Genomic DNA, 26,726 nt, shown 5'->3' with positions numbered 1-26,726 from the left:
GGATTGTGTTCCAGTGATCTGTGCAGTTTTAAATGATCAAAGGTGCAGGGATGGCAATATCATTCTGCATGACTACTGCCAGGGGATACTGATCAGGTATGTTACTGTGACCACTACATAACATGTGGTATCTAGGGAGCACACCAAGTAGCTTGGCTCATGTACAATTATTTTTTTTTTAGTAAGTCAATGGAGAAGTGCCAGCATCTATGCAACTGCACACCCACATGAGTCAGTCAGAAGAGGAAGAGTGAAATGAACAGATGGTGAGAGATGTGGGGGAAGTAAATCACATTAAGGCTGTGAACCTAAATGAAACAAGAAGGTGCAACAATTCAGAAGAAAAGTGAAACAAGATGCATACATATCCCAGCACATCATGCAGTAGAGTTACATTGGACAGCATTGATATATTCCAGCAGATTAGTTTTGAACTCAAGTTAAGGGGTTTTGAATAATTATTGAACAATACCAAAGTATACCAAGCCATCGAAAGGAATTCTCCAATTTTAGGTAACTGCAAATCCCACCTCCTTCTTCCCCCTCCCTCCTCTCTCCTGTGCCCCACTTGGACACGTACCTACTTCTCCCCTTCCACCTACATTCCTTCCTCTAGCTTCACAATTCGCAACTCTTCAATCCTTTGATGTCACGTCTTATGTATTTTCATCTCTGGCCTTTGTCCATCCATCTGCCCATCAAAAGCCTCTGTATCCACATTACTTGCCAGGCTTTGCCCTGCCCTTCCTCTCTTCCAGCTTCTCCTCCCCTCCCTCCAACCACTCAGTCTGAAGAAGGGTCCGGATCCAAAACGTTGCCCATCCATGTTCTACAGAGATGCCGTCTGACCCGCTGAGTTACTCCAGAACTTTGTGTCTTTTTTAACAAAAACATTTTGTTTATAATTAATGCAAATTTTAATCCAGGCTCTCACAAACGACAGTCCAAGAGTTTCTTTTTATAAAACAGGTTATCAGTAACAATTGAGATGAAATCATAGCATGTGTATTGTTTTGAGATTGGTTAATCATTATTTCAAATTATTAAAATCTCAAATTTAAGATGAATTCCACTCACGTTGTTTAAACTTAAAATGATTGCTCAAAAATTATTCTCAGCAGCAAAACTTCAAGGGAATTTTAAACTGCTATTGAGCGTTGTCATCCCAGAGAGTATGCTTACTATTTGCTGACTTCAATTCTATGTGATCATTTAAAAAAAATTATATTTATATCTAATTATATAAAAGTTACTCCAACATAATCTGCAGTACAGTCACATGGCAAAACAGTCAATGTTGCACTGATCACAATTATTCAATAACTATTTCTTCAAGGGAAATGATATATAAAACAAGAATATCAGTAAGTTTGAACTTCCAGTTGGGTTTCAGGTGATTGCTCAGACATGAGAGTTCTGCATGCCTGATTTGAATTTTATTTGATTAAAGAAACAATAATTCAAAAGATAATTTTCTCTGTAACGCACAAGACCCATGAGGTCCCATTGCTAGTATAAACGATATGTAACTGGATTAAAGGATGAATGAACATCTGCGGATCGCATCTATCTATTTTAGCAATTTTCATTTTTGTACAGGTCCAAAACATTTGATTGTAAAATACATCTTTTGTTGGCTTGATTTGGCATGTGAAATGTTTATCTTTAAAAGATGGGGTATTCCAAAATTAAGCTTAGTGTTAGGTCAGTATATACAGTTAATTATTAAACAGGATAATTGTTAGGAAAGTAGAAAGTGCAAGACAAATTTTGTACTGAAAAGTACAAGGGCTCATCAATCAAGCTTGAACTTTTCGATTAAAGTTAACAGCAATATAAAAACGCCTCAAGTAATAGATTAGCTCCAAATTGCAGTCAGTTTTCATTCAATTATCAAGGTAGATCTTATCCTTTCAGCTATGGAAATCCAATTATTAATTCTGACTGTGATATCTGCAGGCCAGCGTGAAAATCTGAGATGCTATCTTTCTTTTCCTCATGCATTCAAAAATGATTGTGCACAGTTCACACGGGAAGGAAGGAAGGCAAGCAACCATTCTGATCCAGTCATGTGCACCTTCTACCATTCTGCTATAAAGAGGCAGGTGCCCAGCTGACTTTCCCACACAAATCTATATGGCAATAAAAATAATTACGGAGATAGAGCACACTTACTGGGTGAGTTACCAATTTGATCAAGGATTTAAATATAACAAATATCACATCTTCCTCTACTTCAAAACAAAATATTTGCAGGATGCGGGAGACATGAGGAAGGCGTTTATTGAATGCATGTAAATGCCATTGAGAACATGTTGATGAGACATCTTCTTAAACTCCTGCAGCATGCCTAGTTAAGTTACTCCCAGGGTGTTGTTAATTAGGAAACTTTCCTATTTCGTCTATTTTCTCTACTGGTGAGTTCATGTTTCATCTGGCCAAGGAATGTTTCCATTCCTACAATTCCGCACTTTCCCATAAGATAACAATACCAGGCATGGCTAAATGAAACATCTAGATTACAGGAGATGGGGCTCAGTTTAAACTACAGCAAATTATGAACTAGTTCACAGGCAGCAAAAAAGCAAATGTTAAAATCCAGTCAGTTCAATAACCTATTGCTCAGACAAACAAGGCAAAACATGCAGTTAGCATCAAAGGCATGCAGTTACCCTCGGATAAAAGGCAGGGATCTGCTACTTGGCCTCAAACACAAGTTCGATCAAATTGAAGCATTCTTCTACCAGCCCTGGAGTTTGCATTTGAGTTTATGATGTAATGATAAACATCTACTCCATGCATGGGGCCGCAAAGTGACTAATTCTGCCGCCTCACAGCTCCAGAGACCCTGGTCCAATTTTGCTCTTGCAGATACAATGAATTCATAGGTTGTGCAGATATAATGAATTCATAGGTTGCCTCTGTTTCTCCACTGTTCCAGTATCCCCCTGCATGCCAATGAAGAACTGGGTGGTAGGTTAATCAGCCAGTGTACATTGAAAATACAGGTGCTTGAGGAAGAGCTGATAGGGAGGGACGCTGGAGGAAAAATGTGATAGATCAGATGCATTGGACCAAAGAGCTTGTTTCCTTATGGATGACTCCATGACTCTGAAGACCCTGCAGGTAACAACACGAGGGCACTTGCAATTTAGAAACTTGACAACTGCACTGCCCATCAATTAACACAAATATGGCAACCATTTGTAGGTTGCAAATAGGGTGAGGACTGAACAATTAAAATGACAGATTGCTCACCTTTTAGTCTTTAAATGAATTGCTAAACATGTGCTCTTTTTAGTATGGTTTTATCAAACATTAATGGGTAGATTTGCAAGGACAGATTTAATTTTCCCCTTACTAATGATCCTTGTCCCATGGACAAAGAATAAGCACTGATATGGTTTATATTTCATTGAGAAAGATGTTGACGTTGGGGTAATATCATATGTGATTGATATGTGACTGATAAAGAAAAAAGAAAAACTGGTGAGGGTGGCACAGTGGCAGCCTCACAGTGCCAGAGACCCGGGTTCCATCCCGACTATGGGTGTGGTACTACGGACCACTTTCTATTTGTGAGACAATGGTATGTACTTTTAAAGGGAATGTATTTGGTTTCCCAGACCAGACCAATGGAAATTCCTACACTACATCGAGGAAATAAGTCAAAGATAGATTGGGTGGTGCTCTACGAAGGACATTAACATCAAATAAAACACCAGGGAAATAATAGAGAACAAATTAATAAGTGGACCACAATATATTTTAAAAAATAAATCAACAATTCAACACGTTTTGTCTGGGGAAATATATATAAATGCTAAGAACTACAAAGCTTTTAAAAAAAAATTAAATTATAGTTTTAAAGTAGGTTTGAAAGCAGCTTGTGTGACTGTGACTGACAGCTAGGTCAAAACACTGTAAGATTAGGTTTGCCATTTTCTTCTTCCACAGTGCGACACAAAGTAGTGTTTATCAAAATACAATCTGATCTGCCAGAACAGCTGTTTGAATATTGAATATTCAGAAATGCACAATTTAGCTTCGTGAGGCAAGAGATTTGGGGGAAATGAAGAAAGCGGAGATAGATCAGAGACCCGTTCTTGATTAGTATGGGTGTCAGAGGTTTTGGGGAAATAGGTGCAGGAGTAGACTATTTGGCCCTTCGAGCCAGCACCGCCATTCAATATGATCATGTCTGATCATCCAAAATGAGAACCCGTTCCTGCTTTCTCCCCAAATCCATTGATTCCATTAGCCCTAAGAGCTATATCTAACTTTCTCTTGAATACATGGAAAAGGCAGGAGAATGGGGCTAGGAGGGAGAGATAGACCAGCCATGATTGAATGGAGTAGGACTGGAATGTCCAGTCACAATCCTCCTCCTGCTAATTGTTTAACTGTTCACTCTTCCTGATACAGACCATGGACCTTTGATGAAGACCACTCATGGCAGGATGTTCAAGTCTACCTACAGCATGTTAATCAAGTTTGAATCTCATTCTAAGGCAAGTGGGTTGCTAACCTTGGCATGCTGTGCTACATTGTTTGAACAAGGAATGATTCTCTGACTTGAGTGATGATGGAGTGGGGTTCTATTCGGCCACAAAGTCATGGATTGTGTTAGAATAAGGTTCTATTGCATCTGGTGGCCCAAAGGTGTTAGATTGGTTCTAAATCTACCCCATTTACCAAGACAGTGGGCACACAGCACAAAGGAAGATACCCTCAATGTGAAGACTGACGTGCAGACACAAAATGCTGGAGTAACTCAGCGGGTCAGGCAGCATTTCGGGAGAGAAGGAATGGATGACGTTTCGGGTCGAGACCCTTCTTCAGACATGCAGAGGTCATTCTTACCAACGCTGTCATGAACAGATGAATTGACAAGGACAAGTGGGACATTGTCCTTGCACTGGTATAATCTGCCACAATCCAGACAGCTATGTGGCATTGTGCAATGGAGGTACACTTGGTGAAAGACACTGATACCCCATTCCCACCACCTCACCCCATTTCATCAGAGCAAATTCTGTGCTCTTGCTGCCAAGTGAAGCTCAACATGATAGAGTACTGATTAATAAACAGCTTGGTTAAAAAGATGCTCTTTGCTTCTATTTGAGTTGACACCATGAGGCTTCATACGGTCTGGAGACAATGCTAGGGACACACACTCCCAACTGATGTTTCCATTAGTGGGAGAGTCTAGGACTAGACATTCCTTTAGGAAGGAGATGAGGGGGAATTTCTTTCGTCAGAGGGTGTTGAATCTGTGGAATTCTTTGCCACAAGAGGCTGCGGAGGCAGTCAATGGATATTTTGAAGGCCGAGGTAGATAGATTCTTAATTAGTACAGGTGTCAGGGGTTATGGGGAGAAGGCAGGAGAATGGGGTTAGGAGAGATAGATCATGATTGAATGGCAGAATAGACTTGATGGTCCAAATGGCCTAATTCTGCTCCTATCACTTATGACCACCTTGTAACGTTTGCATGTATCCATGTGTTCATGAGGACCCAGATGGTCTAGTCTTTATCAAATCCAATACCTGAACTCCTGTCAGATAATTAATCAGATTTTATTCTTATCCTAGTTTCTACAGTGATCCCTTCATCTGAAGCTTGTTTAATCATTTTTAGAATGCAGCGACATTGTTACGGGCCTTCCTTAAATACCAGAGGGTTTTATAAAAGAGCTGGCTATATTCTACTTCGTATGGATGATGTACTTAAAAAATAATAAATTGTCATCAGTGAAGTGTAGGAAAGAACTGCAGATGCTAGTTTAAATCAAAGGTAGACACATAATGCTGGAGTAACTCAGCGGGACCCGAAACATCACCCATTCCTTCTCTCCAGAGACGCTGCCTGTCCCGCTGCGTCATCAGTGAAGTGTCTTGTTTACAAGTTTCGATACAATTTTCCAGAGGTAACTGTAGTACGGCTTTTCTAGCATTATTTCATTGCTACTTTATTTTGTTGGCATTCACCGATATAAAATTGAGATTTGAAGCAAAGTTTTGAAGCTGAAGGTCACCATAAAATTAAGATGCTATGGATTATTAACATCAATGGGTACTGGGAGGATCATAGTCCAAGATAGAAACAACCAGCCCATTTATTTGTTTGACTCAATCATGTGAGCAATTTCATTCAATAAAAAGAGATATTAGTTATGAAATAATTTTTTTAGAAGTTTTAGAAGTCGGCAAAGGGAAAATCAAAACAGAATGATCACAGACAGCAATGTCCTTTCAGAGATTCTACATGCGTTGTAATGTCCCACCTTGAGAGTCATCCGCTGATCCCGTAGTCCAGTGAGAATAGAGGACCCGCTCCCCAGGAGATCATCCATTCCTTTGTGTGCATTGTGTAAAGAAGTGTTAAACTGCAAGCTCTCGTCTATTGCTATTGAAGTATCAGCATCCTGCACAAAAAATGGGAGGTCCTTATTACCCATTCAGATTCTTCTCAGTATCAATGTACATTTTTACTGCTAGGAATTTTTGAAACATTTACTTACTGGGAAATATTGCTTACAAGCTCATCAACTCCAGTTAGGATTATCACTTAATTTGTCTTTTTTTTTTAAAATGAACAGGACTGGTTCAGAAATAAACGAATGAAAGCACAAAAATTAAATGCCTGGATTAGAACCCTAATAATCTTCAATCATCTGGACCCATGTGATTGTGCTATTTATTTCTAGTAACCCCATTCATCCCCAAAACCATAGAACTTCTAATATTTCTTTTTTTGTTTCATATATTCGTTGTGAAAGGAAGTTTGAGTCTATCTCTGTGACCACAAGAACTCGAGCACCTTGGTACAATAGTATTGTGGTTAAGTTACTGAGCTAGCAAACAGACCTCTGGACCATGGATTTAGAAACACAATTTCAAATCGTACCTCAGCAATTTGGAAAACTACATTTAATAATTAAATAAAGCTGGAATTTGGGAGAGAAAAAAGCTGGTCACAGTCACTGTAACCATGAAATGACTAGATTATCGGGTTCACTAATCCGGTTCAGGGAAGGAAGTCTGCCAATCTTATCCAATGTGACCTCATAATACAGGATCTACTGGTGGGTCTAACAGTTTTCTTATTTTGGGGCTAAATGGGTATAATCTATGTTCACCCTGCCAGGGACACCCATATTTCATTACTGAATGAATTAAATATTGAGGATAATGTATATATATTTACACCACAAGTGCATGTGTGATGTTTAAGGCTCCATTTACACTACAACAGCAACATTGGAGTGAACCAGTTTTGACCTTAGCCAATATATTATTCCTCTCAAGTTGGAGGATTTATATCATAATTTAGCATTTGCATAAAGTAAAAACAATTTTTACTAATTTGGATTTGGTGATCCAGTGATTTGGATCTTATTAAAATAAGTCATCAAAATAGTTCAACTAGATATGGCAGCCAGTTTGTAGTCCCAAAATGTTGAATTTCCATACTGCAGTGTTAGGTCTCACTCAAGGCAGTAAGGAGGATATTAAACCTGGTCACACTATTTAGTGCGAGAAGAGGAAAGTTTGAATATTCTAGTTTGCTGTGGGAACTATCTTTTGGCATTGCCAAGGTAAAGACCAGGCCCATTCCTGCTACCCGACACCACCATCGAGCCTCACATGAAAAATGCTTAAAAAAGCAACACAAGAGGCCCAAGGAATAATAGGGAGTGAATTGGTTGGGCGATACGCTGAAATCCTCTCCAATGTGAAAACCGAACTGCCAAGAAAACAAGATTAAATCTTTTTGGCGTTTAAAAGAAACGAAAACCAAAATTTTAAGGCTGGTCTTTTTCAACAATGAAGAGATATTTCAAAAGTACAGGGCCAGAAAAAATAAACCTAACAATATTTTCTGATTTATTTAGGTGATCTTAAAAATAAAAAGACATGTTCAGGATTATAAAAGACAGTATTTTCCTCACACATGCACAATAAGTAGTTCGACCATATAATATGGACGAACATAAGCCAAATGGACTCTTTAGATTCAGTGAGATGGGAGAGCATCCGGGTAGTTATTCTGGAAAAATAAGATCACATGGTCTGAAGCTGTGACTCTTGCCTTCTTCACCAAACTAATTAGGTGATTTTGGCTCTAGTAACTTCATGTATAACTCAGTACTCTACCCTATACTCCAAGTTAACCTTATAGTTTCGTTTTAATTGATAAGCAAAGTTCCAGAAATTATAACCTTTCTCAAGAGGTTTGCATGCAAAAAGCTTTTCACTGTATCTCGGCGCACGTGACATACACTCAAAGAGGGTGAGCAGACAAACTATATTACACAATTATTTTACCACCAGGATTGCAAAGTACATTCAAATGTGGAGAATAAAGACAAAGTTTTATTAAAGGTCTAGCACTGATTTTCATTGCCAAATGTTGTCTTTATTACATTTTTTTCTTTTGTCACTTGATAGTTTGTGAAATAAATACCAGGATGTATAGACAACATATTACAGCAAATTTCCTCATGCTATCATAGAGAGAATAACTGAATAATTACATTTCCCAAGTTTAGTTTTCAGTTTTTAAAAAAATAAGGAAAGGCAATCTGACGTTAAATGGACAATAATATATCTCCAACAACTTAAAAATGATTCATGTAACCTGTGACTTTTACAGTGGAGCAGCACTGTCTGTACTCCTCACTGTTTGACTGGAGTTTAATAGCTGAAAAACATATTAAATACTGATGGGTCATGCATTCAAGGTAGCAAGGACCTTCAAGATAACCATGTTTGACAATTGGATGAGGTTGGGAAAGGCAGGGGAGAGACTTCAGTGAAAGTACACCACACACCAAGTGGAAGAAAGCATTCCCAGATGTGTATTTCCTATGATCCTAAGCATCCATGTCCACAATGACCTCACTGTAGTATAGAATTTTCCCTACAGCTACTCTTCTAATCTCTTCCCACAAATCAAGCCCACAACCATCATTCTCCCATCTGGATAGACTTTTTATCTATTTCATCCTGTTCTAAACACATGAACACCTGCACCTTTTTAGAAAGTAACTAGAGGTCTTCAATAACAAACAGATTTCACAGCAAGGGTGAGATGATGGTCAGCCAAACCAAGTATAACAATATAGTAACGGCCCTTTGTAGAGAATATTTACCAAGCACTTTTGACTCCGATTAGTCTATGCACAGCTTCTACAAATTAAAGGTTAAAGAGTCATAGAAACATACCCATGGAAACAGGCCCTTTAGCCCACTGAGTTCACACTGACCACCAACCACACATTTGTATACATTAATCTCATCGTTCTATTAATGAATCCCAAGTGCTCTACTAATCATTCTTTCAACATGCCCTCTGTTACCATACATCCCCTATACCCATATCATTGGGCCTATATTGTGTCTCTTCTGCCAATATGCAATACTTCATCTATCTCAATATTAAATTTCATCCGCCATATACCTGACCATTTATGCACCTTTTCCTGCAGTCTATACTATGCCCATTCAGTGTTTATAGTTCAAGCTTTGGGTCATCTGCAGATAAGGACATTCTACTTGTATCCATATCTAAGCACTGATCCCCTAAGACAGATTGAGTTAGATAGAGCTCTAGGGACTAGTGGAATCAAGGGATATGGGGAGAAGGCAGGCACAGGATACTGATTGTGGATGATCAGCCATGATCACAATGAATGGCGGTGCTGGCTCGAAGAGCCAAATGGCCTCCTCCTACACCTATTTTCTATGTTTCCATGACAGACCCTGCTTATTATCCTGTTGTCATAAATAAAACACATTTACCACTATTCTCTGCTTTCGAGCCTTGAGGCAATTTTCATCCTACGATGCTTAATTTTCTCTACATCTATCTTGCTTACCAACTTGTTTGACACTTTATCTTTATGTTTGAGACTGCCTTCTGAAAATCTGTGCTGACAACATCCATTGCATTCCCTTCACCAACCTATTCTTGACTTTCTCAAAAAACTCATTGGTTAGTCATACAGGAAATGCCTAAAAAAAAAATGGCATTGGCTCTGCTTTAAAAAAACCTAAACTCTCCCAGTTCCAATTGTTTCCCCATATTTCTCCTTTTAATATTTCTGCACCCAAAACAGAAAATGCTGGAATCCTCACGATGTCAATACCTGTAGAAAGAAATATAGTTAATATTGCAGGTCTGAGACAGAACAGGGAAAGAGTGAAATCAAGTTGGTTTTCAGTATCAAAGGAGAAAGGGGAAATATCTCTAACAGAGCAAAACCAAATGAGTTAATATAGCAATTATAAAATCAGATTCTGCTGCCTTGTCTGTGCGATGGTTTGTTAATAGCAAGGCTGTGGGACATGCCCCGAAGGCCAGACTATATTAATTGAATAAGAAAAAATAAGCCAAAGTGATGATAGGCAGAAATTGCAACTCTGATATAGATAGAAACAGCGAGTTATCTAAAGTTGGAGAATTCGACATTGAATCTGGAAGACTGCAACACGCACAGACAGAAGAGGTGGTGTTCCTCAAGCTTGCGTTGGGCCTCACCATAACACTGCAGGAGGGCATAGGCACAAGATCAGAGAGGGGTGGGGAATTAAAGTGCCAGGCAACCAGAAGCACAAGTCACTCCTGTTGGACTAAATTCAGGTGCTCAACAACACCTGATCACCCAATGCATGTTTGTTTTTTTTCTATTGCAAAGACCACATTGTGAACACAAAATGCAGTACACTAAATTGCCAGAAGTAGAAGTGAATCATTGCTTTACCTGGAAGGACTGCGAGAGTCCCAGGGCGGTGGGAAAAGAAGAGGTGATAGGAGGATGGTTCATATGAAAGAAGATGGAAAGTAGTAAATAGAAGATCACGCCAGGGAATCGCAATCCCTTCAAAATGTTGGAAGAGGAGGGGATGAAAATGTGCATCTAACAAAGGATGATCCATTGAACATGGAAGTGAGTATGGTATAAAATGTGGACCAGGAAAACTTTGCTTCTTGATCTGTGCTGAAGGAGGGGTTGAGAGCAGAGGTACAGAGAAAGACAAGATGCAGTCATGGGTTCTGTCCACTATAACAGAGCGAAGCGACAGTTCAAGAAGACATTTCAGAGGCACAAGCAGAGTGAATTCCTGAATCAAGCAGCAATCCATACAAATATCTTCATAATACAAGATACCATGAAGGGATTATTTTAACGACTCGCGTATCTTCCTCACAATCTAATGGAGAAAATATGTGATTAATTAGTTACTCCAAGTTTATAAAATTGATAAATTTCTATCTGAAAGCAAGCGCTCAGCTCATAAACACCTTTTGACAGAAAGCTTGCTGCAGGTTATAAGTTTACTCTATGCATTCTTCCCATTGATTTCAGGGCATACGATTGTTTGCACCTGCAGTTTCTTTCCAAAATAAAGTGGTAGAATCATCCTCTAGATGAATGGGGAGTTTTATACACTTGTATGTCGATTTCCCTTCTTCTTATGTTTACCCACTATCTACTCCAGTGCAGGGGACGATGTGCAGATGCCACACGATAACCAGAGCTAATCATGCCACTGCAGATATGGCGAACCAAGCTGGATGTACCTCCTTCCTTTTCAGACATCAGAAGGCCTTACCAACTCTAACATATAAAGGCCTTCCAGAGATGCAAATCTACAGCATCCCACACGGAAAACATTGTTATTCAAATGTAGGGTACCACCTACTTTTCCTATTATGAATACTAGCAACCATTTCCACCAACATAGGATAAAGCAGCATTAATTAATCCTTACATTAGTTGTGAACGTGCGTTGTAACAATTCCTCGCGCTCTCGATCCTGTTGTTCACGTGTATAGCGGCGGTGCTGGAAATTTTTTAACGCCGTTTGTAAGTGCTGGCAGTCATATTTCAGTTGATCCACTCGGCTAGAACAGAGAAGGGAAGCACTGAATGCCATTTCAAACTAAGCTTAACAGGTATTGTGAAAACATCAGTGCAAAAGCTATTGCAGAGGGCCCATTGATCAGGGAGATTTCAGACACTTTGGACAGCAAAACCACAAGATAGTTGGAAGCAGCACACATACAAAATGATTTAATCCAGCATCCAATTACTTATGTTGTGCAGTCGTGACAGCATTGTGGAGGTAAAGTCGATTGTTTGACCATTATTACAACTAACAGTCGAAATAACCTTGTTTATTTTGGTCCAATTTTGACATAATAATTGAATCTCAATTATGCACCAGAAACTCAAACAAACAACTCCACAAAACTCACCAACTTATTCAGCTTTTTTAGGACTAGGATTTGTTTTGTTGGAAATATTCAAAATTATTCTGAATAAATAAGTAAGAATATAAAATAACTTTCGCACTTACAGCTTGGCATTCTGCCGTCTGTTTGGTGGCTCTTTGCTTGTCAATATTTCTAGTCGCTCCAAACTGGTAAATATTTGATCTATTCTGGCTTGGATTTCATTTTCCACCACTGTAGAAGCATCAGAATTATCAGTTTATTAAAACAATGAAAGAAATAATGGGAGATTTACACAAGCTCCTCAATTAACATTATGCCAACATTATGTCAATAAATATTATGCAACATGCCAACCCAGCTGTATACTTCCAATGCAAAATAGTGTATACGTCTTACAATAGTAGCTGATCACTGGTAATATTCAGGTTAGGTTATGGATACAAGTTAAATTTGAGCACAAAACCGAAGATTGACTTTCTCAATCAAGTGTTGAAAGAGATCATGTATTCAGAGGTGTAGTCTTTTGATAAGACTTGAAGATATCATGTGCTTCAGGTGGACACAAATGACTTTATGCCACTATTTTAAAAAATAGGGACGTTATTGACCATTCATTATTTATTACTCTGCAACTCCTCTGTAATTTATCCGGTCATTATAAATCAGTTTGTACAAATGAGCTTACTTTGTACATATTGACTGCTATATTTCCAACTCTGAAAAATGAACTACACTTAAAGAAAAGTACTTCAGTGGCTGTAAAGTTCCAAGATAAACCTTCAAGTCATGCAAATGATCCCGACAGGGAAAAAAACTTCCTAATCACCAGGTCCATTTAATTTCAATGTTGTAGAAACTTTTAAAACCAATAATGAGGGCACAATTAGGCATTAGAAATCTGAGTGACTAATTCACAATTTGGTTAAGGGAAATCATGTCACACCAATCTGGTCTGATGAGGTAACAGATGGTGAAGGAGGAAAACAAATTAATCTCCATGGATTATCAGGAGACATTTGACCAAGTCCCTCTTAAAAGGCTGCTAAAGGCACATGGAATTAAAAAAATTGTAGGGATGAAAAATTGGCTCGTGAGCAATAACAGAGAGAAGACGTAAGCAGAGGGACAGTAGACAGTGGGGATACCCAAGGACAATGAGAAGACTACTGCTTTCTTTGATACATTGAGGAAGAAATTGGTGAAGCAAATGAAATCTAGAATAGAAAAACATGTTATGTTGAAGAGGTATAAAAGATTGACATGGTCAAAATGGAGTGCTGCATTCAATTCTCCTCACTAAGTATTTGAATGGTCTGGAGAGTATACGAGAAAGAATTCTTCCAAGCATAAGAGGTTTCCTTTCAGCTACAAATTTACAGTGGAGAAACTGGCACTTTTCTCCTCGGAGCACAAGTTTGAAAGGTGAAAAAAAAATAAAAATGCTGGAAACACTCAGAAGCAGGTCAGGCAACATCTGTTAAAAGATAAGCAGAGTTGACATTTCAGGTTGATGACCCTTTGTCCATTTCCAGCATTTGAAATATTCTGCTTCCAAATGGAAATTTCACACTGGTGCAGTCCGTGATGTTTATTCCAGAGTCCAGCTGGAATATCAGGCTATGTAGACTCATCTTAATCTAGATCAAAACAAGCATGTATCCTGCCAAGAAGAAAGAATTATCAGCACATTTCCATCCTCAATATTCCATTATCTTCCATTGTAAGATCTTTTAAGTCTACATAGTGAAATAAGACTGAGGTACACAAATTTCAATTACAAAAGCTTTTTCTTCAGAGCCCGGAAACCCAAGGATAATATCAGTTCAGTCCCACTTCTTCTACAAGTTCCAATTAGCAAAGATGGGGAGTGCTGGAAGTACTGAAATCGCATAAGTGGGAAAAGAATGGGTTGAGGTCTTCATCAGAACTAGAAATGTGAGGAAGAAAACATGTCAAGTTGCAGTGAGAGTGAGCAGTGGACAGAAGAGAATACCTGCGATAATCAGTCCCATTAAAGACTGACTGAAGATATTTAGCAAACCGGACAATTGATCGGTATTTGGTTCCCCAATGTCGAGGAGCCAACCAAATGCAACGCACTAAATTGGAAGAACAACAAAGGAGGAGACAAGACTTTTTTTGCCTTTCATCACAGTGAGGAGGTGCCTGGAGGAGTCACTGTGATGGTTGTTTATGTTAAACTTATGAAATTGTGTGTTTTGTGCTCTTTACTGTCATGACTGTATGGCAACGACATTTCATTCAAATTTATTTTGAATGACAATAAATGCTTCAATTCAATTCAATTGTGCAAGCAAGTAGTTGCTTCACCTAAAATAGATGTTTGGGTCCCTGATGGTGGGAAGAGAAGAGTTAAACAGGCAGGCGTTGTATCTCCTGCGGAACTGGACCATGTGAAAGTGAGAGCTGGGTGCAAATTGGCAGCAAAAGTAATGACATTTTCAAGTGTTGTATTTATCCAGGAAGCAGCACCTATATGGTTACCAATGCATCAGAAGAGTTGAGCGAGTGGGCCTGAATAATACTGAAACAAGGACTGTCCGTGAATCCAATAAAGTGATCTTCACCACCTTCACTACTGACCTTCAGCACCAAGCCGGGCTGCCGACGCCGGCCCATACCACCCCCCTGGCCGCTTCCAGGCCAGGCTGCCAACCTTCGCCACCAGGCTGGGCTGCTGATGCCTCCCTGGCTGCCTCAAAGCCAGATCTACTGCCGCCACCGTCGGCCCACACATTTTCCTTGGTCGCTTCCACGTCATGCCTGCTGCTGCCGACCTTTACCTGCTCTCCGGTTCCCCTTAGGCCGCGACCAGGCCAGGGCCATCAACTTACCTGGATTCCAGGCACAGTTTTAGACCGAGAGTCTGAAGAGGAGTCTCAACCCGAAACATCACCTACCCCTATTCTCCTGGGATGCTGCATGACCCACTCAGTTACCCAGCATTTTGTGTCCTTTTATGCATTAACCAGCACTTGCTATTGGCTGTTTCTACAAATTATACAATGGTTATACAATGGCCCTTACTTGGCTACAGCGGACAATCAGCAATAAAGGATACCATCCCCCCCCCCCCCCCCATATGGTCCACTATAACGAGGGTTCACTGTATACACCTTTATTCTGCTCATTATGAAATTGATATCAGAATGCTGCTGTAGTCACCATAACTTGCTGTATATTTTACTCATCATCCCCAATTATGTTAAATCTTAATGTGTTTTGAAATTATCCAATTTAGACCCCCTGCTCCACAATTAGCAAGCTCCACAATTTCCTGTGTTCCTCCACTTTGGCCTCCGAATCAATGCTGAATGTAATTGTCCCCCCAAAATCCCGAGCACAGAATTTTCTTGGCTAAATGTTTGCACCTCTTTCCCTTCCTTCAAGGCATTTAAACGCTGCCACACATCTAGCCAAATACCTCCGTGTGGCTCTTTATCAAACAAGATTTGACTACGCTCCTCTGAGGCGCCTCGGAAAATGTTAGTACATTAAAGGCGCTATTCAAATACAAGTTATTGTTGTTGGATGTGTCACCTCGTAAAATGCAACGTAATAAGGAACCCCACCAGGAGGAAAACATTATCATTATTTCTTTTGGCAAAGGTTTATGCCCACACCACTCCCCGTCCCCTGACTTGGCACCAGGCAGACTCTGTTTACATCTCTTAATTACGAATACTCACAGTGAACAGACTGTGCGTCCACCTTCTCCAGCCGCCCCATGTGGGTTTGCACCTCATGGATCTGCCTGTTGAGGAGACGCAAAGGAAATGGGTGGATTAGCATCTATCTACAAACTTCTGGGCAAGGCCAGTGAAAGGAAAGACTTATTTTTTGCACCGTGCTGTACAAGGTCTCCATATCAGCCCTGGGAAAAAAACATGACAAAAGCCAAAGGAGTGGTTCAGTTTTCACAGCACAATTGGTGAGAAAGATAGTTGCAGTCTGGATACATGCACTGCAAAAAAAATGGTCTGAAACAGTGACGAATCTCTGATTCTTCCTGAATAAATTATACCCATACAGATCTAAGCCTCTGTGAAAACAGACATTAATAGGGAAAGCGAGAAGGTCCATCAAGAGGGACCAGCGGCAATTACAGGAAAAGAAAGATGCAGTCAGTAACTAGCAATTAAAAAACCCAAGTGGTAGTGATGAAATCAAATACTAATCAGATACTATTACTATGTTTAAGAGGCATTTAGACATGCACTTATATAGGCAAGGCATACAACCCAATGTGGGCAAATGGACTATTATTGATGGGTAATAAAGTTGGTGTGGACATAGTAAGCCAAAGAGCTCTGTATGACTGTGACAAGTTCAATTTAGTTTAGTTAATTGTCATGTGTACCGAATGAAAATCTTTGATTGGATGCTAACCAGTCAGTGGAAAGGCTATACTTCATTACAATCGAACCATCCACAGTGTACAAATACATGTTAAAGGGAATAGCATGAATAACATTTACTTCAAGATAATGTCCAATCAAAGATGGTCCAATAGTCTCCAATGAGGTAGATAGTACCTCAGGACTGCTCTCTAGTTGTTGGTAGGATGGTTCAGCTGTTTGATAATAGCTAAATAGGTAGATAGTAGTTCAGCACTGCACTCTGGTTGTGGTAGGATGATTCAGTTGCCTGATAACAGCTGGGAAGAAACTGTCCCTGAATCTGGTGGTGTGCATTTTCACACTTCTATACCTCTGGCCGGATGGGAGAGGGAAGAGTGAGTGGCCTGGGTGTGACTTGTCCGTGATTATGCTGGTGGCCTTGCCGAGGCAGTGTGAGGTGTGTTAAGGAATTAAGGTGTAAAAGGAATTAGTATAAACTGCCTGGAGCCAGAAGTTAACTTCTGACCAATGCAACTCGATTCTCCATCTGTACCTGCACCAGGTCAGATGGGCAGATGTGCTTGTAAGAATTCCTTCCATCCTTGCTCAATGCCCATAAATTTTTATTATACATTAGCATTATTAACAATTTGGAAGAATGAAAGCAATTAAAAAACGGAATTAAATCTCTCAAAACAGATACTGCCACAATAAAAAAAGCCTTCTTTCAATAATTAAACTACAAGGAAACATGTTGCCTCAAGGACAAGCAAGGAATTAGATTTGATCTACATCAGCTCAGCGGACGACTCTTGAAGAAAATGGATTTAAAGCAATTTAGTAAAATTGTTCCAGTGTTTAGGGAATAAAATTTGAGTACTTTTGAATGCCAAAACTGCAGGATTGAATTTCTTTTTTCACAACCAATGCACTTTCATGCAGGTTTTTATTAAAACACTAGACCAAGTGGACCCGTTGGGCCCAAACCTCTCCTGCATTGGTGCAGCACCCTCTTCCCCCCCTACCTCTCTCCCCCCCTACCTCTCTCCTCCCCCCACTCCTCCCCTCCTCTATCTCCTCCACCCCCTCCCCTCCCCTAGGAGCATTGGAAGAACAAAAAAAAGATTGTTATGACAAGGCTGCAAAAACTACAGCAAAAACACCATTGTAACTGTTAAGGAATTATATGACAGTAATTTTAGTTTAGGAATACAGCGTGGAAACAGGCCCTTTAGCCCACACCGACCAACAATCACCCATAGAAGTCTGAAGAAGGGTCTCGACCCGAAATGTCGCCCATTCCTTCTCTCCTGAGATGCTGCCTGACCTGCTGAGTTACTCCAGCATTTTGTGAATAAATACCTTTGATTTGTACCAGCATCTGCAGTTATTTTCTTAAACAATCACCCATACATTAGTTCCATGTTATCCCAGTTTCGCATCCTACACACTGGGGACAATTTTATAGAAGCCAATTAATCTACAAATCTGCACAACTTTGGAATGTGGGAGAAAACTGGAGCACGCAGAGAAAACCCATGTAAAACAGGGAGAACGCGCAGTCTCCGCACAGACTGCACCCATAATCATAATCAAACCCAGTTCACTGGCACAGGAAGGCAACTCTACCGCTGCGCCACTGTGCCGCCCTAGCGGAAAAATTCCGATCCCTCTTCCTGCTTTCTCCCCATATCTCGAGATCTCTTTGGTCATGAGTACTATACCCAATGCCTTCTTGAATATAGTTAATGATTTAACCATTCTGTAGTGTAGAATCCACAGGTTCTCCACTCTTTCATCTTAGTCCTAAAATAGCCCATCGTGCATCCTGAGATGGCGGTCCCTTGTTCTGGACTTCATACCATCAGAAACATCCTTCCTGCATCTAGTCTGCCAGGAATTTATAAGTTTCAAAGACATTCCCTCTTATATTCTTCTAAACCCAAGCAAATAAAAGCCTATTCATCCTAATCACTCTTCGTACCCCAATCAAACCAAAGGCTTGCAACACTCTAATGCCCAAGGGTCCCCTTGCATCATTTTTAAATATTTGTTTCCAGAAACAGAAACATGGATAATTTTTTTAGAGATAAGTTACATATAGTTGTGTGCCAATAAAAAAGTTAAAGATTTGATACAAAATGCCTTTTTATTCAAATTTGAAATCCAATGATATCTTAGTTAACCTGAAGAGAAGTTTTGCCAAACAGATCAAATTGGCCACATGCTCCACTTATGATTCATAACATTATTTGATCTCAGCAATGACCTTTGCATGGGTGCTGTAAAATAAATTCAGTGTATTTTTCGTTCTCCATCCATAGTTGCCTGCCTGAAGTGTATGAAGATCTGACCATGCTCAATCTCAATGATACCCATTGTCAAATAAATGTACACCTGCTGCAGAACACTATAATACAATACAGATGGCAGCATGGCTAGTAAAGCTACTGCTGCCCCGCTCCAGTGACTCGAGTTTGATCCTGATCTCACGTCTTCATTGTGTGGAGAGTGACGTTCTTCTTCTGGGTTCTGAGTGCTCTGGTTTCTTCCCACAACCCAAAGATGTACAGGTTGGTGGGTTACTCGACAAATGTGGATTACCCTTAATGAAGCAGCAGGAGAATTGTGTGGAGATGGACATGTGGGAGAGAATAAGTTACAGGGAAATAAGTGGGGGAATGGGCTGCTGGGATTACGTTGAAAGACAGCAGAGATCCCGCAGTTAACTTGCCCCATTCTATGCCAAAGGGAAACATGGGCAATGTGGAGAAGTAGTAAATTAAGTCCAAGTAAGATTTTCATGAAGGGAAAAAATAAATAAAAAGGAATCACACGACCCAGGACTGACAGGTCAGTTCACCTTCTTTAACTGTTCCTCACCCAACCATGCATTTCCTCCAGCTGTTGACATACATCTTTCCTGTTAATGGACACCATTTGGAATTTCGAGGTTTTCTTACATGGAAACAGCTGGGAAAGCTGAACACCAGAGATCGTGAAGGAAACGCAATGCTGCCAAATTATTAACTGCGTCACAGCCAATTTGTAGTTTTAAAGATAGGACATTATAAACAAAGCTCTTCTGTGATTGACTTTAGATTTAAAATCAACTCAAACACACAGTATGAGGCTTAAAGTACTTTCCCAATTTTAATCGGTGATTTGGTGACCTGAATTTGCCACTCTTTTTACCCTTGCGAGTTCTTACTTTTCAAATCCAAAGTTCCTGCTGTTTTAAAAGAAACAGCAAACCACAACCTAAATTACTGAGTAGGAAGGAACTGCAGATGCTGGTTTACACTGAAGATAGACACAAAATGCTGGAGTAACTCAGCGGGACAGGCAGCATCTCTGGATAGAAGGAACGGGTGACGTTTCGGGTTCTGAAGGGTCTCGACCCGAAATGCCACCCGTTCCTTCTATCCAGAGATGCTGCCTGTCCCACTGAGTTACTCCAGCATTTTGTGTCTACCTAAATTACTGAGTTACATTGGAGAATCACGCAGATGAGTTTATTCAGTCCAACATCCTGATGTCTTCTTTTCAAACCAGCATTTGCAGTTCCTTGTTTCTACAGTAAAAAGTGGTATTCCCCTTTTTTAATTTCCCGATACCTTGAATGTGCCAACTTATGAGCCTCAGAACTTAAATATAGAAGTAACAGCACAGATATCAAATAAACATGGGAATATTCAACCTAACCAGATAACCCCTAATCAAAGTAGAACAAGGCATGGGGAACATTGCCTGCAAGTGACAGTGAAGAAAATGTGCAAAAGGACAAAACTGCTCTGCCACGCCTATCCTGAACAGAGTCCTCTCGCTTTCTATATCTACGGTGGCATTAGAGACTTTATAGTATAGAGCATGGTGCCCACTTTTGGAACTTTTGGTTTCATTTTATCAGCTGATAGTTTCCTTATTGCTGTATAATAACTCTTATTGTTGGGTGGACCTTCAAGATTGAGAATTAATTATTTTGGCTCCAGTTCTATTGGTTCTGAATTGGTTGATAAATCAACATGGGGCTCCAGCAGCATTTCTACTGGTTAGACAATCTAATAAAGTCTGTGGAAGGTAATTGACAAATGGAATTTGAACTTAAATCAACTTAATAGGAATATGAGGGGTAACTTTCTCACACAAAGGATGGTGGGTGTATGGAACAAACAGCCAGAGGTAGTTGGGACAGGGACTATCCCAATGTTTAAGATAGATATGTACACAGATAGGACAGGTTTGGATGGATATGGGCCAAACACGGGCAGGTGGGACGAATGTAGCTGGGACATGTTGGCCGGTATGGGCAAGTTGGGACAAAGGGCCCGTGTCCTGTATGACAAGCAGAAGTTGGACATTCAGATCCACATGTTTGCTCTACCTTGAAATACAATAGTTTGTTAGCCCCATTTTCCTACACAAACCCCATGTCTTGACTCTTTAACATCTAAAAATCTATTGACCTCCATCTCAAATGCAATCAGCAACCGAGCAGTACTTTCAAAGATTCACTACACTCTGGGTGAAGAAATGTCGTCTCATCTCAACCATGAATGGTTACCCTTTTAGAGACTAGCCTAGTGGTAGCCTGAGAAAACAATCTCTGTATATACCTTGTGCAGCAGTTTAAGGCTTTTTCATGTTTTAATCTCAATTATTTTATGTCAAAGATGATAATTAGCTAAATCAAAGATCGGGTCCAAGAGTCGTTAGGTGCAGTAAAAAGAAAGTCGTTAAAAATGTGTTTGGGCAATCTGGAAGAATCTTTACTCCAACTACTGAATGGCTGCAACAAATCACTTTATTATAGAACATAGAGGATAAAACTATGAATATCTAACATACAATAAGTCAAGGTGCTCTCAATTTCATGCTAAAGTGCAATTTTCACATATTATATTATTATATAAAGTCTGCATTTCAAAATTCCAACAGACTTCAGTGTTACTCTTGTGAATCTTTCTGCTGCTGTTCCTATAATTTTACTGAAATGCTGAAGCGATTTCTCATATTTACTTTTTTAACATCGGAGGCCATGAGACTCACAGTAAATGCCAGCACACATAGGAATCCCACTCACATATTTATGTCCTTCTAACAATTCTCTCTCACATGCCCATCAAACTCATCCTAATTCTCCTAGCTGGCATTAATATACAGCGATCTGCCCACTGTGACAACTTTGGGATATGGAAGGAAACAAATGTACATGGGTTAAATTCATGTTGTCACAGGGAGACCATGGAAACTCCACATGGACAGAGCCAGCATTCAGAACCAAACCCAGGGACAGTAGCATTACCTACAGCTCCACTCTGCTGTCCTTTTAACAACACAGAATAAGTTACCTGCAACACTTCAAAAACTAATTTAAAGACTCGCAATAAAGTAGTACAGAGCATGTTTGATTGCATTGATTGAAAGGTACAACATGGAATTAGGCCCTTTGGCCCACCGAGTCCAATCTGACCCTCCATTACCCATTCATACCAAAGATAGATACAAAAAGATGGAGTAACTCAGCAGGTCATGCAGCATCTCTGGAGAAAAGGAATAGGTGACGTTTCGGGTCGAGACCCTTCTGCATATGATTTTGTCTAAAGAAGAGTCTCGACCCGAAATGTCACTTATTCATTTTCTCCAACGATGCTGCCTGACCCGCTGAGTTACTCCAGCTTTTTGTATCTATCTTTGGTTTAAACCAGCATCCATACTAGTTCTATGTTAAAATTACTTTTGCATCCACTTCATTTCACTGCACATCGTGTCTGTGTATGTGACAAATAAACTTGACTTGACGATGGGCAATTTACAGAGGCCAATTAACCAACAAATCAGCACGTCTTTGGGATGTTAAAAGGGAATTGGAGCACCCCGGAGGAAACCCATGTAATCCCAAGAAGAATGTGTAAACTCCATACAGACAGAACCTGAGGTCAGGGTCAAACCAGATCTTTGGCACTGAGAGGCAGCAGCTTTACCAGCTACACCACTGTGCCACACTAATAAGATGAAATTTTATAAAAATTTGAATAAAAAGAACACGTCAATTTCACATATTGAGGGTGACCAAACAAGTTGGCACAGGCAGTAACCCAAGAGAGACACAATTTGTACTCACTTAACCATTAGGGACATGTATCCTTTAACAAAATATTAGAGCGCAGAAATGTACTTTTGCAAAACCTTTGACAAAGCACTACATAGTAGGCCAGTCCCAAAGATCAGGGTGAACTAATTGTATCCAATTGGATACAAAATTGGCTTAGTGGCAGTAGTCAGGAGGTGGTACTGGGTGCCTGTCACCTGTGGTCTGCTGTGGGGAGTAGTGCTGGGTCCACTGTCACTTATATTAATGATCTGGATGGCAATGTTAACAAGATCAGTAAATTGGCAGATTACACCAAAATTGAGGTATAATGGCTAGTGACGATGGTTATCTACTATACAACAGGATCTAAATCAGCTGGTGAAGTTGGCCAAAGAATTTAACTTGGTCAAATGAAACTTGCTGCACATTGGCAAATATAACCAGGGCAGGACTTACACAGAAAATGTGATGGACCTGGAAATTATTGTAGAACAGAGAGACCTAGGAGTACAGGTACATAACACCTTGAATGTGGAGACACTAGTAGACAGTGGTGAAGAAAGTATTTGGCACACTTGCCTTCATCACTCAGGGCACAGAGTACAGGAGCTGGAATGCCACATTACAACTGTATAAGTTGTTGCTGAGACTACACTTGCAATACTCTGCACGATTTTGTTGAGCAGCTGCAGGAAGGACACCATTAAGCTGGAAAGGGTGCAGAAAATACTCACAAGAGTGTTACTGGGAATAGAGGGCTTGAATTGTAAGAAAAGTGTTGATAGGTTGTAACTTTTTTTTGAAAGGTGGAAGACTGAGGGGTGACCCGATACGATAGAACTTTATTTATCCCAGGAGGGAAACTGATCTGGCAACAGTCTTAAAAACACAAAATACATGAAACATTAAATTAAAGTGACGAGTGGAAAGGATTGGGGATGTGAAAAAATTTGGAGGGGGGGTGGGAGGGGAGTCAGTCTCAGTCTACCTCATGACAGAAGGTGGGGAAGATTTATACGGTTTGATAGCCACAGGGAAGAAGGATCTCCTGTGGCGTTCTGTCCTGCATCTTGGTGGGACCAGTCTGTTGCTGAAGGTTCTCCTCAGGTTGATCAGTGTGTCGTGGAGGGGGTGAGCTGTATTGTCCAGGATGCTCCGCAGTTTGAGGAGCATCCTCCCCTCCAAGACTACCTCCCATGAATCCAACTCCACTGCCAGGACGGAGCCTGGTGAGTTTGTTAATCCTATTGGCATCTGCGGCCTTCTCCCTGCTGCCCAGCACATGGCAGTGAAGAAGATGGCACTGTCTACCACTGATTGGTAGAACATCTGCCGCATCTTACTGCAGACGTTGAAGGAGCGGAGCCTTCTCAAAAACTACAGCCAGCTCCGTCCCTTCTTGTCCAGGGCCTTAGCGTTCCTGAACCAGTCCAGTTTACTATCCAGGTACACTCAAAGGTATTTGTACTCCCTGGTAAACTGCACAAACACACCACTGATGGAGACAGGGGTGTTCTGCTCCTCCTAAAGTCCACCATTAACCCTTCAAAGATATAAAATCATGGAGGCATAAATAAAACGAATGGTTACCGTTTTTCACCCAGGTTAGAAGAATCTGAAACTAGAGGATATACATTTAAGGTGAGAGGAGAAAGATTTAAAGACCAGAGGCCAACTTTTTACGTGTAGAGGCTGTAGGGAATGTAGAACAAGCCACCAAAGGAAGTGGTAGAGGGGCGTACAATTATAATGACAGGTTCATGGATAGAGGAGGTTTTTAAGAATATGTTCGAGAATAGGCAAAAGGTACTAGCCCAGGTAGTCACCTTGGACAAGTTGAATCAAAAGGGACTAGCCTTTGTCACCTTGGACAAGTTGAATCAAAGAGCCTGTTTCCATACTGTATAACACAATGCCCCAAAATCATTGAACCTGAAGAATGGAGTCATTCGGCCCATCAGTTCCGTGCTATATGCTTACAGATTTCGAATTGGTCTCAGACTTGTAAGTATTGTTTAAATCACAGTGCAACCAGTTTCTGTGCTCCCATCTGTACCAGGGCTGAGAGGACTTTCCAACCAGGAGAGTTACCAGGACTTGCGGGCTTGAGCTATAGGGAGAAGCTGAGATTAGGAAGGGGGTACAGCGAGTGGGGGCAAGTGGGCCCAGCCCAGAATGCCAACTGGGCCGGCGTGGACCAGGTGGGCCGAGGGGCCTGTTTTCGTGTTGTATAGCTCTCTGGGAAGCCCGGGCTGAGACAGTCTGCCAGGTCCTGGGCAGTGAGCCCAGGTAGAGACCGCCGGGCCCCGGGGTAGAGACCGCCGGGCCCCGGGGTAGAGACCGCCGGGCCCCGGGGTAGAGACCGCCGGGCCCCGGGGTAGAGACCGCCGGGCCCCGGGGTAGAGACCGCCGGGCCCCGGGGTAGAGACCGCCGGGCCCCGGGGTAGAGACCGCCGGGCCCCGGGGTAGAGACCGCCGGGCCCCGGGGTAGAGACCGCCGGGCCCCGGGGTAGAGACCGCCGGGCCCCGGGGTAGAGACCGCCGGGCCCCGGGGTAGAGACCGCCGGGCCCCGGATTGTGAGCCCGGGTAGAGGCAGCCGGGCCCGGCTCCGGGTGTAGAGTCTGCCGGGCCCCATGGCAGCGTAGACCGCCGGCACTGCCTGGGCAGTGAGCCCGGGGTAGAGACCGCCGGTACAGGGGAGCGAATGCAGCCTGTCAGCCCCCGGCCTCGGGCAGCGAGCGAGCCGGCCCGTCCAGCACACTCACACCACACTCCTCCCCTGGCAACGGCCGCCACTTACTTGTTGGTCTGGTGATAGAGCGTCTCCATGGCGAGCGGTGGCATAGGCGGAGGCCGCGGCTCCGGCCCGGCCCGGCCCGGGACTAGGCCTCTCCCTGCAACACGTCAGCACCCGCCGCCGCCGCCGCCGCACGCACAAACAAACAAACAAACCCGCGCCCTTTACACGTTTCTAATTTTAAATGCGCCCGTTTGACTTGATTTTTGAATTCTCGCTAACGGTCGATGCCACTTCGGCGCCCCTTCCCCGGCGGCAGATGAGGCGTACTCCACCAGCGACCACAGCGGCTGCTTCACGGTCTATCACCTGCCGGCCCCCCTCCCCCCCGAGAGGCTTATCAAGTGCCAACGTGGAGCCCGTTACATCAGAGTCAGGTCAAGAGTCTTTTGTCGTATGTCCCAGATAGGACAATACAATTATTACTTGCAACGGCACAACAGAATATGTAAAGTGTAGGAACGAACTGCAGATGCTGGTTTAGACAATAGACAATAGTTGCACGAGGAGGCCATTCTGCCCTTCGAGCCAGTACCGCCATTCAATGTGATCATTGCTGATCATTCTCAATCAGTACCCCGTTCCTGCCTTCTCCCCATACCCCCTGGCTCCGCTATCCTTAAGAGCTCTATCTAGCTCTCTATTGAATGCATTCAGAGAATTGGCCTCCACTGCCTTCTGAGGCAGAGAATTCCACAGATTCTCTGACTGAAAAAGTTTTTCCTCATCTCAGTTCTAAATGGCCTACCCCTTATTCTTAAACTGTGGCCCCTTGTTCTGGACTCCCCCAACATTGGGAACATGTTTCCTGCCTCTAACGTGTCCAACCCCTTAATAATCTTATACGTTTCGATAAGATCTCCTCTCATCCTTCTAAATTCCAGTGTATACAAGCCTAGTCGCTCCAGTCTTTCAACATATGACAGTCCCGCCATTCCGGGAATTAACCTAGTAAACCTACGCTGCACGCCCTCAATAGCAAGAATTTACCGAAGATAGACACAAAATGCTGGAATAACAATAGGCAATAGGTGCAGGAGTAGGCCATTCGGCCCTTCGAGCCAGCACCACCAGGCAGCATCTCTGGATTGAGACCCTTCTTCAGTCTGAGAGTCAGGGGAGAGGGAAACTGGAGATATGTGCTTGGGTAAAGTGTGAAAACCACAGATCAAAGCAGCCAATTCTACACACTAGGGACAATTTACAATTAAACAATGCCAATTAAC

General features: G+C 41.7%; 1 protein-coding gene across 2 annotated transcripts in view; it reads right to left on the bottom strand.

Moving 5' to 3' along the window:
• The window catches only part of gosr2 (golgi SNAP receptor complex member 2), a 49,136-nt gene extending 23,307 nt beyond the window's left edge, over positions 1-25,829 (bottom strand). Inside the window, exons 1-5 of one of the 2 annotated variants that reach the window (XM_078424642.1) lie at positions 25,504-25,829; positions 15,958-16,022; positions 12,370-12,478; positions 11,782-11,914; positions 6,288-6,428 (exon numbers count right to left, since the gene is read on the bottom strand). In XM_078424642.1, coding sequence (XP_078280768.1) covers positions 6,288-6,428; positions 11,782-11,914; positions 12,370-12,478; positions 15,958-16,022; positions 25,504-25,547 — 492 coding nt within the window. In that variant the 5' untranslated portion in view covers positions 25,548-25,829. The remainder of the gene's footprint in view (positions 1-6,287; positions 6,429-11,781; positions 11,915-12,369; positions 12,479-15,957; positions 16,023-25,503) is intronic. The other variant, XM_078424643.1, reaches the window with a different exon arrangement.
• Positions 25,830-26,726: the final 897 nt, after the last annotated feature.

Source organism: Rhinoraja longicauda, chromosome 29 (assembly GCF_053455715.1).
Source record: "Rhinoraja longicauda isolate Sanriku21f chromosome 29, sRhiLon1.1, whole genome shotgun sequence".
NCBI lineage: Eukaryota > Metazoa > Chordata > Chondrichthyes > Rajiformes > Arhynchobatidae > Rhinoraja > Rhinoraja longicauda.
Note: the sequence above shows the minus strand (reverse complement) of the source record. Positions and strands in the feature narration are given on the sequence as shown.